The sequence below is a fragment of the Micropterus salmoides genome, unplaced genomic scaffold (assembly GCF_014851395.1).
Source record: "Micropterus salmoides isolate LMB-PRFRI ecotype aquatic unplaced genomic scaffold, ASM1485139v1 Ms_hic_scaffold_22, whole genome shotgun sequence".
Taxonomy (NCBI): Eukaryota; Metazoa; Chordata; class Actinopteri; order Centrarchiformes; family Centrarchidae; genus Micropterus; species Micropterus salmoides.
In genome coordinates, this window is record NW_024041373.1 from 19,800,154 (window position 1) to 19,817,996 (window position 17,843).

Below are 17,843 nucleotides of genomic sequence, written 5' to 3' on the forward strand. Positions count from 1 at the left end.
TCAGCAAAGCTCAGTGTTGTCGCTCTCTTTTTTCTTAAAAACCACACTAGCACAAGGGGAGCCGTGTGACACAAACGCAGCAGTTTCTAAACAGTCGTTTCCTTTGCACAGGGGCATTATAAAAGTAGAGTCAATCAGATCCAGCGTGAAGAAAACATGTTTACTACGTAAAAGCATTGGTCCCCCTTCCACGCCAGCAGACAGACCTACACAAGACTGACTCGGTCGCCAAACAGCACACATACCAGTACGGTTTGTGGCTCGTCTGTTTGTTTTAGTATCTAATGCACACTTCCTTTAGTTCACCCTTTCAAGTGGAACATGGAATAAGACCTCCACATAGAGAACATATGTTTACAGTGACGTGACATGACTGACACTGCATTATATTTATTTAAAAAAGTTGTGGGGTTTTCCTCCCACCTGCCCTGTATACAAGCTTTTGAGCAGCTATCAGCTTTTCATAATTCAGCTTTTGCTAATCTTTGAAAGGTTTCTTTTGATAGATAGAAATTGGTGTTTCGTGGTTTACCCCAAGTTTGACTGCCAAATACACTGATGAATGATTTTCTTTTTGCCATATTGTTGATATCATGGCTTGTTGAGTCTTCTTAGGTTTCATTCTATAATAAAATGATTGCCTGTTATTCATATATGGCATGAAATGTGTAACCATAAATCATTCCATTTGTCACAAGCAAACTGTTCCAAAATAATACGTTTACTGCAAACCACAGAGGATAAGAAATAAAAAGACTAAGGTTTTCCCAGACCGAACGCTGCAAGATCTGCCTGAGCTGTCAGTGGCGTTACTTTGTATAATTATACTGGGTTTGTTGCTCAACATTGTGTATTTATAAGATTCTGCATTGGCAGGAAAGTGCAGAAGTGTATTTCAGTTTGGGATATTGTCTTTTCACTGGGCTATTGACCTTTCTGAAACCGCTGTCCACATGAGTATTGATAATCCTCCCTTCAAAGTTAAACATTTTCAAAGTTAAGAAATGTTTATTGCACTTGTAATAAATACATGGCTCCAATTCCAAGTAGCACTACAGAATGTTGTTATACTCACATTTTCATAAAGGGCTTGCAGAGTCTCCAGATCAACGACAGTGTTCTCCATATTTAGGACGGCTGTAAAATAGAAGGAGAGGATGACATGGTTAATGTGAACGTTAACACTAAAGCATGTCATGACATTTCTCTGCTACCTTTGAGGAACACCATTAACAAGTCAGAAATCAAACCAGCACAAACAGGCCTCCACTTTTATAATCTCTAGAAAAACATCTTTCTTTGGCTGATACAACCACAGACAGACAGTTTGTTTTGTTTTGCTGGAGCTAAAGGTGGCATGAAAAAAGGGCAAAATTCTCCTTGCACAGCCCACATAAAGTGTCACGTGCCTTACGTTGTAAGTTACATAGATCACCTCATCACACTAGCATAGAAGGGGCCACAAACTAAAACATAAATATGGAGGTCTTAGAAATCTGTCAAAAGGTAAAAAGATCTGTGTTTGAACTCCAGTGTTTGAATTCCTGGTGTCGCCTTTTTGTCTCGGCGCAAGGACCTGGCGCCCGTGAGCATTAATCCTTTGAAAGTAAATGTTTAAAGACAAACAGAGCCCCGGGGTCTGCAGCATTGAGGCTGAGGTGTTGCTGTATGCACAATCACCCAGTGAAGCACTCGACACCTATATATGTATTTCACTGTGCTGTGGGTGTCCAAATGACTCACATTGTTTTGATCTGCTGATTTGCTGTTGAGGTACAGGGGAAAAGCTAGTGCCAGAAGGGATAAAAGGGACTTGGGGTAAAGGACTCAATGTAGAATGTTCACTTCATTTTATGCTTGGACATTGAATATGGATTTCTCATAAGTTTGTGTTGGTGAAAAGCTTAACAAAAATAAAGATCATCATGAGAAAAACTAAATTAGTACACGCATTTGGGAAAAAAGCCTCAAAGGAATGTTGTACTGATCCAGTCAGTTCTGTCTCCAGCATTGATTTTGCTTTATTTCGCTTTATGTAATCTTGTAGCCTTTTCAATCTCTTCACTCTTGTGCCATAGGGAAAATCCACTCCTCATTTCCAAGTTTCCTTCTTCTCTCTAACCTCTTCACACTCTCTCCTCTTCCAAAGCCACTACAGAAATAACTTCCTTCTCTCTGACTCTCCCCTTTTCCGTTTCTCACACTCTTCCTCTTGTAACCATTTGGTTTTCATAACTATCTGAACCAGAGTCTGGCAGGCTGGTTTGATTGGAGACAGGTTTTAAAAGACAAGAGAAAAAAACGTATCATTGCTCTGACACAGACCTCTTATGACCAAAAGCCATGCTCATCTGCCTGGGTCTACCCCGACTACCGCATTCAACCCCAGCATGGCGCTGGCAACCACCACCTAATACTGTGACTGGCGCTCCAGAGCCTCACAGGAAGCAGACACCGCATGGAAGTGTCCTATGAAACATGCAGAGTGTCGGCCAAGTCTGACAACAAACAACAACAGCTGTGAGGAAAAGAAAAATGTGTTGACTTCTCACTGAGCAATGGAGCCGTCATAAAACATACAAGATCTAAATCAATGATTCAGATGTTGTTTTTCTTCAAGTCAGTGATATCCAAGTTGCTAGTCATTGTCTTCATCATGGAATCAAGAGGAAATAAAACAATGATTCACTAAACCGAAAGGGACAATTACAAAGTTTTGACAAATGAATCGTCCTCTTTTATAAACAAATTTTCCTTCAATTCTTTAATCATCTTAAACCTCTAATGACACAAGGGAAAATGAGATCATTTCAGGAATGGAAAAACAATAGCATTGCCAAAGTATAGTCTTTTGGTTTGGTTCTTTATGTGAAATAGTGAGCATTTCAAGGCTATAATTATTCACACCTAATAATCATTCAATTAAAATGCATGACTAAGTAAATAAATTATTCTTGGGTTATTTTGTTTGTGCCAGGCAGTAGGCACCTCACTGTTTTTGGGGAACAACAAGCACATATGATTGAGAAGTACTTTAACAAACCACTATCTTCTCTCTGATCTTACTCTCCGTGAGATACTGAAGTTTCCAATCAGCGCTAATTATGCACTATGGCAAAACTGTCCTAACATAAGAGATGAATAACAGTGCTGATGACAGTGGCCCTCACTTGCCCTCCCACTCTGACCAGAGATGGATGCACCAAAGACTAACAGAAGAGTGAAAATTCAGTGCACAAGTTGCTTTGAAGATACTGCAGACAAAACAGCCCCACAGATTGACTGTTTGTTGCTACAAATGAACAATATGCGCCAGCCATGGTTTTGGTGGTACACATTTATTTTAATATAACCTATCCAACCACCATGCGAGATAAAGATCTGAAGCTGTAATAAAGGCTCCACTGTAGGAGGACTGAATAGGATGGGGAGATGAGGAAGAGTGTTTAGACACATGGATGAGCGAAGACTGGAGAGCAATCAGAGAGTAACTAAAACAGGAAAACGGTCTGTTCCCATCAATATCTACTGAATGACTTCACTTTAACAAAGCCGTTTAGACAAGATGGTGACAACTCATCAGAGAAACACAGAGAGCCGCAGAGAAACATGATGTGGAGAGATTATGCAAAATGAGAGCAAAGAAAAACAGACAGCAGGAGAGTAACAAAGGAAAAACATTTCAGATGCCTTGCAACATTATGACTTGTGATAAAGCTAACTAATAGAGGGAGGTTTAAGCTTTGGCAATTCTACACACACCTGGGGATGACATGTTCTTTATAATAAGGAGGAGGAATCCACCCTTGTGGTGCTCTAAAGATGACTTGTTTGCCAAAACACATTTGCATAAATAAAATTAGATATTTTGTGTAATTTTTCTTTTTCTTTAATGTGTGTGTTTGTCCTAGTTCATAAGTTGGTGTCACTTTAGCAGAGCACCAAGGAAGTGTATCTGTCTTGCAGTCCACAGCCTTGCTAGCAGCTCTGTGTTGGCTGTGTTTAGACACTGTTGTGTTTAGAGCTAAATGGTAACATAACCACAATTTTAACATGCTGCATATTAAGCAGGTGTAATGTTTACCATGATCACCATCTTAGTTTAGAGTATTAGCATGTTAACATTTTCTAATTAGTACTAAACAGCTGAGGCTGATCTGAAGTTTTGTAGGAATTTGGTCATAAACCAAAGTATTGGATAAATAAAATGTTTTACTGATGGCAGTGCTAGATTTAGCGTTAAGGGATTACCAAGTTATTGCTAACCATCCTGAGGCAGATATGAATGTCTGTACCAAAATATAGGACAATTCACTACAGCTCACTCAAAACCACAAATGTCAACCTCCTGGTGTTGCTAGAGTAAAAGTCAGGGGATGACCAAAGACTGCAGGATTCATGGGCACCATGGATATCCATTCCATGGATTCAGTCTGAACCTGTTCTTGAGTTAAGCTATGTAAATACAACTGAGGTGTACATTTGTATACAATGCAGGTAAACTCAATGTCAGAACAGTATTATGCTGTGTATGTTTTGGAAAATAAGAAATAAATCGCTATCTATTACTATTTACCATTTTCCCACATTGACCATTACACAGTGGTGCCTTCAATACTACCTGCATATTGTAGTAACATGCTGGCCATTAACGACTACACATCCTATTCTTTCCACAATTGTGTTTATTTTACTTCAATCTTCTCAAAGAGCTATAAGAACAGCAGATTGACCAGGTGATCACACTTACCATTCTGGATGTCCTTCATATCAAGATGAATGCTGGACATCAGAATACCCACAGCCTGTGAACGCTTGTTGCTCAAAAGCTTCACCACCTAAGAGTTTGAGAGACAAAGAAAGATGTGAGCAGTAGGGTTATACAAGGCCAAAGAGAACAGGGATGTTAATACTCCAAATAACATGACAAGTACACGCACGCATGCAACACATTTCAACAAAAAACTGGAACATCACTCTCCTTCTCATTTTCTTCCCATACTCCACACATCCATCATCTTTCAGTAAACAACTTTAAGCCAACAAGAGGCATATTTGCTACGTGGACTGATCACATGAATTCAAGTCCTGCTGATTAAACATAAAGATAATCTCTGTGGTCAAAACTATTGTATCCCTAGATCAAAACTACTCCAAAAACTGTAATATTAACAAATGTTAGCTGAATAATAATAGCTTCCACTTGTCATACAGCCAGGAGTTCAATATCAAGCCTGCGTTGTTATTATGCATGAAAAAATGCATCCAAGGGGGCCATTATGAACCACAGCTCGCCTGAGTAAGCAGAAGTGTGTGCCGGGTAGCAAAGTGGTGAAGGGAAAGGACAGGAAACCTGCAGCCTACTGTGATCCAGACAGAACTTTTCCATCTAAACCAGATCACAAGGACCACAGACCTCTCAAACACACAGGATGTTATATCACCAAGCCCCAACGGTCTCAGTTTTCCCAGTTTGACCACAGCTTTCGGGGACAGGCTGTTCGAGATATGATGCCGAATGGCTTCCACAATGAACCTGTGATAGCAATTGTAGAGTAGCTGCTTAAAGGCAGAGAAAAACTAAGTCATTAGTCATGTTTTCTCAGGTGAACTGACACTCCAAAATGTACAAACAAGTTTAACTTACATAAAGTAGTAGTTTACTACCTAGCAGAGCTGCATGATATTACAGAGGATTAGTTTACCATTTTTTGAATAAATCTACAACGAACATTTTCTTGCGGGGTATCAGGAGTATTATTTTGTAATGAAACACAGCTGGATCCATGAACAACTATAGTCATTGAAATTATTCTCGTGATGAATATTTTCAGGACAACAAAACATCCCCGAAAATTTTATCTTTTACAGTGTCTTTCAACAATCTTATGAGACCCATGTGTCTGAGTTTTTGTTTAAAGAAATCCTTTGTCACTTTAATTATATGTTATCATATGTAATTATATGTTATCATATGTAATTATATGTTATCATTTATCATAATTCACATGGGAGGAACCAATCCCTGATGTACAACTTGTTCTCTCAAAAGAAGCAGAAAAACACCTGAAAATAAAATGGTATGCAAGTTAAAGTACTTCAATATCTTTGGCTTTGGACTTCAGACAAAACAAGGACATATTTTCTAACAATTGATCGATTAATTCAGAAAGTAGTCCTCAGATCAATAAAATATACATAATTATTAGTTGCAGCCTACCAGTCATTTTTATTCTCTCTTGACCCACTTATAAGAAATCGTCATTCATGTAGGAGGAAAACTAATCCTTGAAGAGACATTATCTGCATATTAGCATTAATTTAATTAGAAGTGAAAAAACTTTGCATCTCAAAAATCAAGGTCTGTTAAAAATACTGCTGGATTGACCCACACTGCCAATAAACAAAAGCTTCAATCTCAAACAGATGCATGTTACATAATATAGCAGCATTTACAACTACACTCCCATATGAAAAGGATAGCAGCACACACTGCAAGACAGCTCCTCTTTTAAACCTCTCTACAGATAGACAGCAGGGTGTCACTGGGTGTGAGTGGTAGTATTTCTTCGCATCTGATACTGATATCAGCAGAGGCCTTTAAAAAACTGCCCGAGTGCTGACGTCAAAGCTGCTCTCTAGTGGTCGCTCTAGACGATGCTTGTCCCTTCTCATCAGCAAAACAGCTGAACTCACAACACACAGGGGGATGGGAATAGCTGCAAGTAGTATGAGATGGGATGGATCATTTTGGGGTCTGGGGCCGGCCCTCATGAGCTGGAAATGTCATGGGTTGGCTCCAATTTGAGGTCAGTCACAGTTCTACTGTACGTACTGCATGTATTTATTTTTCTGCTATTGACTTTAATATCTTCAACTCCATTGTTGCGTTGGCGAACATCCGCAGCAGTATCATGCGGTGATGACCAAGGGAATTCAACCCACACCCACCTCAATTTGTCTCTTGTCTCTCACAATTTAGCAATACAACCGCAACACGAGCTGCTTCATGATGTGGTAGCAGACTTATCCAGAGTTCCATCAATCAGACCATCACATCAAGGAAAGTCTCTTTAAATAGGGAAGAAGACACTCATTCTGGTTGTTCCCCATCTCCCTGCCTTGTGTCATCTCCTATATCTAGATTCGCAGGTGTTGTGCTGCTCTCTGTAGAAGTGACTTCCCTCTGTTGTGTTTCTCAATTGTCGAAGAAACCTAACATAATCTAACAGCTCCTGGAGAGTCAACATGCTTGATGACGGCTATTTTTGAAGTGTGTTTGAAAAGCAATTCCTGTATGAAAGTGTGATTTTCTTGTGAAATGCAAACTCACTTAGCTTATCTGCCTTTTCCCATCGCTATTGACTTTTGTGTTCTATTGGATCAAAGCTGCAAGGTGAGTTTTTTTCTCTCCTTTCCTATACATAACTTTGCTACCGCTGTGACCATGTCACTTCCTGGTACGTGCATATTCCTCATAAAAACAGAGAACCCATGAACAGATTAAAACGGAATACACAGAGGCTGGGGATCTCCAGGTCTCAGATATACAATTTGTGATACTTTTACTCAAGCACTGTACTCAAGTAAACTTTTGAGGTACTTAAGTATTTCCATTTTCTGTTACTGTATTCTTTTATTCAACTGTTTGTCAAGAAAATATTGTATGTTTCAATCCACTACATTTATTTATACATTTACTACTAGTACTACTAGATACTTTGGAGATCCAGATTTTACATAAAATTCCCTAGCTTATAAAATACCATAAAATGATTGAAGATTAAAAAGGATCCACAGTTGTGCCCCAATAGCAGAAAATATTAAAGCTTGAGGCTAAAGAAATGTCCCGGTGGACAGTAAATTGTGATGAAAGGTCGATCAACTGTCCAACACCCTGAGTGGACCATGTGTCAAGGGTAAATGCAGCATTGTAAATTTTGAAATAGCTAATGTGGCTTCAGAAAACACTCAATTAGATCTAAATATTATTATTATTATTATTATTATTATTATGTTAAGGTAGAGTAGTTCAACTATTATTCATAAGTCAAACTTTCATTCAGCTGGAAACTTTTTTGGAGAAGGTTTTATATTTTATATTTCTTGATTCTACTTGATTCTACTGGGTCTAAATTAGACGGATAAAACGATTTTCCCTGGTGCAACATTATTTGTGATTTAGACACATAATATGGGCAAATAGTACATTAACATAAAAATCGTGACTAGAGCAACTTTAAATCGTAGATCAAATGTTTGACTTGCAGATTGATGGAGTGACAAAGGGCATTGGGGAGGCAAACAGTCTGGCTATTAAACTAAGTCATACAGAAAGCACAATGGGAGGAACCACATCACGAAATACAGCTCCCAGGCTTCTCCCCCTTTTCCTTCTCTCCTCTCTCTTGCTCTCTCTGAACAGTCATTACCGTCGTGAGGTTTCCTCACCGCACGCGAGACATTGGCTCGGTGCCAATGGATGGTCATGGGGGAGTCGGGTGGGAGCCAGAGCTCACACCACATAATAACTGTCTGGCTGTAGCAGTTCTTCCTGTCACTCAGAAAGCGAAGAAATGGAAAGGAACGGGTCTTCAGAGGAGTGAGAGTGAAGATGGGAAAAGCGCTGAAGAGTGCCATAAATGGTGACCCAGGGGGATATGTGCACACACAAATATACATGCATTTGCATTCATTCAAATTTGATGTTGTATACTGTATATATAGACAAACAGAAATTAACGCACACATACTACCATATAACATACTTTACCTGCTTGGCCTTGGACTTGCTGAATGTGTCTGAAATTGGTTTTTTCTTCTCCTTCACGGCACCTTTGGAGAATAGTTCCACAAATTCTTTGAAGTCCACAGTTGGTTCCTCAATTTTCTCCCACACCAGCGAGTCAGTGGGTCTAAAGACAGGAGAAAAGAGGAATTATTTACAGTGCAAGTAGGCGAGCTTGTATCTACCACTTATTGTCTACCAAATTCCACTTTTGTAGTATAATTCATGTTGTTATTTCACCACAAATAGCCATTTTTACAATTCTCAAGTGTCTTCTGCTGTTTTATGTGTATGCATTTGTCATCTTTTGCAGAGTAAAAATCCAAAAGTACACTTATCAGATCCATCAGCCAGCAAATTTAGAATTCAGTATCATGTTCCTCACTTGCAAGTAAATCAAGTAGTCTATTTGTAGACATTTGTTCAACTACAATTTTCCAAGCCTTATTAAGGAAAGAAAACCTGGTTCAAGTCAAATCACTGCTGACCACAATGCCTGGACTGCATCACTTTTATTTTCCACAAGGTTAGCATCTCTATTGCCGTCGCAGCACGCGGTTGATCTTTATCTTAAGTGGACAAGCTTCCTCTCAATTCTCTACTGTTCAGAGAATACCTTTGCACAAATGATCCATATCTATCTTCACTTTATACAGCATATCCTTACTTTTTAGCATGCAGCTGTATGCGTGTCCAGTAGAGTGGTTTCATTGGCTTGGGGGGCTCTATAACAGCCTTGGCAGGGGGAGCTTCCTGGGCCATCATGGAGGGCATGGAGCCTGGTGGTGGTGGAGGCCCAAAGCCTGGGGGTGGGGGTGGAGGAGGGGGGCCCATTCCAGGGGGAGGCGGTGGTGGAGGAGGGCCCATACCTGGCACTGGAGGAGGAGGGGGTGGATGTCCAAAACCAGGTAGGGGAGGAGGTGGCGGAGGTCCAAAACCTGGTGGTGGAGGAGGAGGTGGGGGAGGCGGTGGTGGAGGAGGAGGTGGGGGAGGAGGTGGTGGACAAGGTCGAAGCCCAGGCAAGGATGGGGGAGGTGGTGGGGGAGAAGAAGGAGCGATGCCCCCTGGTAAAGGTGGTGATAGTGGAGGCGGGGGCATACCTCCAGAGATTGGAGGGGGAGGGACGGGCAGGGGGGCTGGACGGACGCTGCCCTGTCGCCTCTGCTGGCACGTGCAGACAAAGCTCTCTGTAGATTTGGGGATGGAGGATGACACAGAGGATGACGTGCTGCCTGATCCTCCATTGAAAGGCACGTCAAATTTAAAACCCTCCTCCACTGGCGAGGTCTGGACAGACACCTCCTGGCTCATCTTTCCCAATCTTCCTCCTCTTATCTGTGAGGCCTTGTGGTGGGCAGTTCCCAGAGCTCCCATAATATCCAAGCTTCCTTTTGCCAAGGAAGACTGCTGGCCCTGCAACACAGCAATCTTAATCCGCAGGTCATCGATGGTCCTCTCCAACTGAGGGATGAGACAGCTTTCATCCTCTGAGGATGACTGACCTGACTTCAACCTGCTGGAATCTGTCTGTCAGCAAACAAATAAAAATAAAAAAAAAGATTTTAACTTAACATGCAACTACATTAGGGTTCATATATGCAGACAATAAAAACCCATGAGTTTATGCGTTGTGCTTTCCTTACATGAAACCTTCTCTAAAAACAGTCAGACAAGCCAATTTACTCTGTTGAAATGTTGAAAAGCAGAAAAAAAGTTTTACTGTTAAATCTTGAAGACATTATCATTCAATAAATTACACTTTATAAACAGTAAAACACCCACAACTGATGGAGCCTGGTGACAGAGCTATGAGCTAAAGAAGGGTCAAGAAAGTCCATTATGTCTAGACCTCTGGCTCCAGACTGGTTAGACCGGGATGAGGGGATACAGAGAGATTTGACCCCAGAGACAGTAAGTCTCGTTGGGCCTCACATGGGGAGGGTGTGTGTCTGCTAGTACACATTCCCCAGTTGTGGTCACATCGTTGAATCTTAAGGAGGATGTTGTATATGTATATATGTCAGTATAGTCTTCCTAATTTATTAACTCTTCCAGGAGGTTTCACTGTGATAATCTAACAAGTCTTTCAAGGCAAGTCTGACCTCTGGTGGACAAAGAACAATTTACAGTTGAGGCTGATGCAGCTTATCCAGTGCAGTTTGTGAGGTTTACTGTCTTCCTCAACAGGTCACACAGGTCATGTTCTGTACAACCCTTTATTTAACTGTGTGTGCTGAAAAAGATGCAATATTTTTGGGCGTTTTATTCATATTAGGCTAAATCAAGTAATTCTCAGCCTTCTTATACAAGAAAACACCATAGTTGTACTGCATGCAATGAATGTATCAGTCAGCAAGTGGGTCTTGCAGAAAGATATTTATGTAATTGAACTGAATGTATAATTCAATACATGATATGGTTTTAAAAGGATAACAATATTAAATATAACATTCTATTTTGGTAAAATACTTTTAGTTAAAAATACAAATAGGAGGTACACACAAAAGGCCAAAAACAATATTTAATTATCTAATATACTGTATTAATATAATAATAGGTTAACAGAAGGAAAATTCTCTCAGTGTGCAGACATACTGTAAAATATTTATAGATGAAGAGAGGATGCAACCAACCTGAGAGTGTAGAGCTCCTGGTGTCTTAGCTGGTGATTGATGCAATGAGGGTCTCAAGCTCTGTTCTCTGCCTGTGGTTCGCCCCCCATAGAGTTCCCACAGGTGAGACGATACCGGCAGGCCTACAGATGCCCAGGTGTATAGCTGCTCCTCCTACACAGAGATTAGATAACAAACGTGCATATACTGTAAACAAGACCAGAGGTTTGTGCTTAAAACAACTTGCTCCCACCAAGGACTGGTACCTAATGCATATGGCATACAGTGTAAACACATGGTGGGATGTACCATGAGGCAAACAGTCAAGTGCTAGCTCATACTGTAAACAAGTGTTGTGCATAGTCAGTGTAGTACTCAAAACTTGAGACTGTGAAAGTTAAAAAAGGTACATGGGCTGAGCTTGATTTCTGGCTTTCAAAGTTAACTGTCCTGCCTGCATTTGTTTTTTCAACAAAACTTCCAACCTGAAACATGATTTCTCCACTTGACATTACTAAATGATCTGGGCGTCCTGTTGGACCTCATTTATTAAAGGCTGAGCGTCAGTGGTAAGAGATTAAAAGGGAGGCTAAGAACACATTGTAAGAATTATTCCTGCATTCCTTCTCCCCACTCCTCTCTTCAGATGGTCCACTTCATAACCACTCTGACATTTGGATGCAACATTGCTTTCAAGATGCCTTGATATGCAATCCCTGAGCTTCGTTGGTTTTTCTTCATCTTCCTGTTAAGTATCAAAAAAGCTACTGTTCCACAATCACAGCTGCAGTTAGTCAGGCATCTGTCAGTCTCCATGGCAAATAATAATCCAAGGAATTGCCTGTTCAGTCAGTTTGTTGCAATATGGTCCCTGGTCACCGTGAAAACTGCTTAATTCTTTTAATAAACAAGTTACATTTCTTAAATAGGTGATACCTTATTAATCACCTGGAACAAGCAGCTATAATAATCTGAGAATTAGTGCACAAGACTATAGATAATACACTACAACAGACTGAGAATGTGTGTCAAATCTAACAGGGCTTGCTGTACCTTTTGCAAAAGTCACAGTAATCAAGTTATTCCAAAAAAATTTGATCTTTCCTTGTTTTTCTTGGGAGCTTTCCATTTTCAAGTAATTATTTCCCAAGTAACAGGCATAAAGAGCTTTATGCCATGCAGTGAATACACTACAGTGTAAAGCAAATCATTAAACATTTAGACCATATAAATGTGCACTTAATTTGTGTGAAGAGTTGATGTGTGAGAGCCAGAAAAACACACACACACACACACACACACACACACACACACGCCCATGACCCTCATTAGTACTTATCCACTCAGCAATGTTTTGGCAAGTATAGAAGGGAAGACACTTGATTTATACAGAGCTCTTAGATACTCATCCTCCCCAAACCCCATTTTTAGACTGAATAAAGCTAATGGTGTATTTAATTTCAGGCAGTATGCAGAACAAGAAACAAACCATTCATATATCTGTTCACTCCAGCAAAATACAGCAATGAAATCTGATACAATGCCATATTTAGGTAGCAAAGTAGAGGACAAATAGGAGATGAGAGATAATGATGAAAATAAAAAGGTTAGGAAGATGGAGGAAGAGAAGACAGGAGGAGTAAGTGATTCATTTCAAGATGGAATTTAACTGTAAAAGGAAAAATAATATAAATGTTTGAGATATTAAAGGGGTTATTAAAGTGAAAATGTTGCAGAGATATTATGATTTATTTCAAAAAGGGGATTAGCTGTAAGAGCTGTTAACAATAACAATGAGATCTGTATTCTCAATGGCAACAGCAAAGGTTGTTCTTGGTCAAGCTGAATAATACAGGACTACAGGCCAAGCCCTAGACTGAAGGAGGCAGAGTGGGGACACATAGAATAAATAAATAAATAAATACATAAAGAGAGGCCCGGAGTACAATCCTGACATGGTGAGCTTTTTGCTGGGGAAGAGCAGCCTGAGCCCTGGGCACGTGGAGTTGTTACATAACATGGTCAGCAGATGGTCTACGCAAGCACAGATGTGTGTGCACTTGTGTGTGTGACTGAGTGAGTGTCAGAGGAACTGCTATTAATCCAGCCATGCGAGGAAATGCCTGTACGTGTATGGGTGTCTCGGGGTGTCCTTTTTATATATATATGAGTACACATGTGGCGGATTTGTACATAAAAAGAAAGTGCTCTGCATTTGTGGCATATTGTGACTGCACACTACACAAAACAGAGTAGGATATGATTGTGTTTGAGAGATTTGCCTTTATATGAACATAACTTTAGAGCATGCATGCTCTGGTGACTAACCTCACTTTTGTCTTTGTGTGTGTGTAGTTGTTTGTGTTTAGGTATGCATACTGTACCTTTATGTAAGCATATACAGTGTATGTATATTCATGAACATCCGTGGGGGAGGTGCATTGTGCAGTAAGAGACAAACGCTAATCATTGTTTGCTGGCATTTGGTCATAAGTCAAAGTACTGGATAAAGAAATGTTGACTTGATGATGGCGCTAGAGGAAAAGATAGTGGAAGTCAGTAGGGTAAATGTCTGGGGACCTTGAATGTCTGTACAAACATTTGTGTCAGTCCATTTCGTAATTGTTGAGATATTTTACTGGATAAGTGAAAACACCCAATTGGTGGTGCCAGGGGAAATCACAAAAGTCATCAAGATTAATCCTCTGGGCACAATGAATGTCTGTGGAAAATTTCATGGTAATTCATCAAATAGTGGTGAGTTGATCGACATGCCAGCTGTGGAGCCAAACTGCTAGTGTGGGTAAAATAACAATACTGATAAAAAGAGATAATTATGCTCATATCAACGTCTCACAATGAATAAAAAGATAATTAATTTCATTCTCTTTACTTCTGAGACATAAAGACACATGCGAAGCTGGAATATGCATCCACACGTAGATTATGTGAAATGGATTAAAACATACACACTCAGTGAAGGTAGAGTAGTTCTAATAAATATATGGCAATATTAATTTTAAACTAATATATCCTTAACTCAAACCTACAGTATACCAGCATGAAGTTATAGCTACAAGGGGAACTTGACGGAAATGGGTTTTGACAGTGGCTGTGCAGGGGAATGTGATGCACATGAGATTAGGTCTGAGCAAAGCATTACTGGAATGGAGAATTAAAGATTCATGAAATCAACTTTCACATGGTCATCCTGTCTACATGCCACACTGCTCTTCAGATAATGAAATGTGTCTGGGCTGAATCACAGCAATGCAGCGTTAAATATAGAAACACAGATTGGATAAGCTTTGCTGTGACTCTATATACTGTAAATAAACAGCTTTGTGCTACGTTATTTGAGTATTCCATCTTATGTGCTCTTTTTTGCATACCAGCCCTTGTTATACTTTCTTCAGGCAATACATTGATATGAAAAGGTAATGTGACAAATGTTATTCACTTCATCCTCCAGCCCTTGGGAGATTCACGAACAAGATGCATTACAACTGAGGTTTAATTGAAATTGGAGCTGTGATGCTGCAGTTATTGCCTGTCAAGGTGTGAAATTTTGACCTTTATATTTTTAACACAAAATGGATACCTTGGGTTGTGTAAAAAATCAATGCTGTTTGAGAAGGTCACATACCCACTAATCTAGTTTTACTGTATGATGAACAAAAACCTCAGCAAAGTCAGTTAAGCTTTGGGCAGAGCTGATGGAAGGCAGCTGGTGTCATCGTTATTTTAAAACAAGCGTGATGACAATAAAGACAGAGCTCTTACATTAAAGACAGCCGAGGGAGTGCTGTCACCATAAAGCTCTGCGGTGCTGTCACTGAAGGGTTGCAACAGACTCTGGACCAACATTCGGTGACACAATTCTTTCGCCTCCTCTTCTGTAGACTCATCCCCATGATCCACGCACAGCCAGTCCAGCAGAGCACGACCTGAGAACAGAAGAGATGTGAAGTGCAAGAATGAAACTGGCTTGGAGCATACAGAGCTCCAATATCTATGCTGGAGAAGGATATTCAGGTAAATAAATCCTGAATACGGAGTCATATTACTTATTTTTAGTTAGCATAACTAGGTGAGCCAAGAAGAGAACTTGTGTTATTCTGGTCAAAGAGTTGAAAAGAGATTTCTCAGTTTCAGTTTGAGATGTGATAATTAAACACCTACACATGCAAACGTTATTCACACCATTTACATGTGGGTGACAAGAGAGATGGTGTTAATTGTGCCGTGCAAAGAATTTAATAAATGCTAAATGACATTCAAGACACAAGTTACCAGTACATCTAATATCGCTCTCAGATTTTAAACTATTATTTTGAAGTAGTTTTAAAACAATGGTGGATAAACTTAACATGATTAAAAAGTGGGGTTTGGGTGTTTGGAAAGAGAAAAAAAGCACATGACTTAACTATGTTGTGTGATTTTAGGGCTTGTTAATTCTACATTTGGATATACAATACATTAAAAAACACAGTAGATTGTCTCTGTCTTGGTAATCAGGCAAATGAAGAAGTCTTTTGTCATGGAACTAGAGTGTGAAAGAAAAGTGAGTTTGAGCTGTGAAAAACATTACAGAAATTTGTCATAATTTCAAAATATCTGAACAGATTTGGATCCCAGATGAGGAAGAATCCTGTTTCTTGATGATGGCAGGAGGAGAAATAATCACTAGGAGGTGGAAAAAATTTTGACTATGTGACTAGAAGAAAACACATTGTGACGCAAGGTGTCACAACTTATGGAAGTCATGCAATATAGGTCTGTACATTTTAAGTTGTTACAGTATTAAATTGAAAGGTAATAAAACAGAGAATCAATCAATATAAAGAAAACATTTGGATTTTATAAAAAGAAAAGGAAATGAAACCTCAAACGTAATTGAGACGCTACCAATCTTTCTACTAGTCTCCACACATACATTGAGCAACAGTGTCAATTTCACAACCCAGCAGAGCTGTGGCAACTGCAGAAAACTGATTTGAAGTTATGATAAACGAGAACAAGAATAAACAAAAACAGTCTTCTACATTAGTAATATGGTCTGTGGATTATTCAGTGGGTTGGGCCTTGTGACTTCCTTGTGGACATTAATTTAAGTACTGTGGAGTGTTGTGTTTGACAAACACTAATGAATTCAAATCCAGAGTCAAATCAGTTCAGGTTCAAGCATTTAAATCCATTTGAGTTCAGCATATCAGAAAATGTGTTCTCATTTGTTGGACAGTTACAGTTAATCAGCTTTTCTTCTAATTTTCCCTCTATCCTCTCTGTCTTCCCACTCCCTCCCAAAGGCTGGATATGACCTAGAAGATGTGCTGAACTGATGGATGTCACATGCATTGCTGAGAGTCTTTGTGAAGAAAAACAGTGCAATGTGTTCTACAATTATAAAATGCCAGATAGGCCAAACGACGCTCTATTATTTGGCTATAGTAAATTCACCTGATGAAATTCGAATGGATCTCGCATCATGATTTATTCTTGTCATGCAGATAAACTGTCACTTGGGTTTAGCATCCACAAGTGTGCACTATGTGTATATGTGTGTGTTTTGTCTGGAATCAGAGAATGGCATCGCCTTGGGTGGGTGGCAGTGTTGTCATTCGGTCCTCTGATTTATGAGCACAGGCGCAGACAGTGGAGAGCAGCTGAGCTCTTGAAAGGCACCACAACAGAAAGGGGCATTGTTTTATTACAGGAGTCATTTGTTCTGAAGACACTCCTCAATAAAGAACCCCCACTGTTTCGTCATGGCTTCCATGAGCTATTGTACTTTTAAATCATCTTTAGTATTCCTACTGTGATCATTAGTATAATATGATCATTTGTAAGTCATTAGAATTTAATCACTAGGCAATTACTATAATCATTTCACAATACCATAACATAATAACCTAATCTCAAATGAGGATGGGACTTGAAGCCAAACAAATAGGAGTCACATCCGGCCTTTTTGGGGATTCCCAGCAACAATAGTCATAAAAGACGTACTAACTTACTACTAAATATTTTAAGAGAAGAACTCTTTGTTTTCCTTGAATACATTGCTTAGTCAGAAAAAAAGTTGTTGAGAAGTCAATAAAAGGAATGACTATTCTCTACTACATTAAAAGGGTAAGTCTGGTGATATTCTACATTTCTCTCACTGCCAAATCCTATGAAACGACCATAACCAATAATGTATTGATCCTAACAAGTATGGCTTATATTAACTAACAGTAATTAAGCCTGATGTAGATTTATTTCTATGTGCCAAATGTTGTCAAAAAAACAATACATAAACAATAATGAATCACACCTTTGCACTGGGTGACATGTTCCTTCATTACCAATGTGGGAATAGGTTTTTTATTTTTACAAAATCCACAGGTGAAAATAGTCAGCAACAAATGCACAGTTTACTGCTGAGTAACATTTGCTGAAAG

General features: G+C 39.5%; 1 protein-coding gene across 1 annotated transcript in view; it reads right to left on the reverse strand.

Moving 5' to 3' along the window:
• Positions 1 to 17,843, reverse strand: part of LOC119917428 (formin-2) — a 40,520-nt gene that overhangs the window by 18,496 nt on the left and 4,181 nt on the right. The window contains exons 3-8 of the mRNA XM_038737750.1: positions 15,184 to 15,347; positions 11,422 to 11,574; positions 9,456 to 10,315; positions 8,774 to 8,915; positions 4,751 to 4,838; positions 1,076 to 1,137 (exon numbers count right to left, since the gene is read on the reverse strand). Coding sequence (XP_038593678.1) covers positions 1,076 to 1,137; positions 4,751 to 4,838; positions 8,774 to 8,915; positions 9,456 to 10,315; positions 11,422 to 11,574; positions 15,184 to 15,347 — 1,469 coding nt within the window. The remainder of the gene's footprint in view (positions 1 to 1,075; positions 1,138 to 4,750; positions 4,839 to 8,773; positions 8,916 to 9,455; positions 10,316 to 11,421; positions 11,575 to 15,183; positions 15,348 to 17,843) is intronic.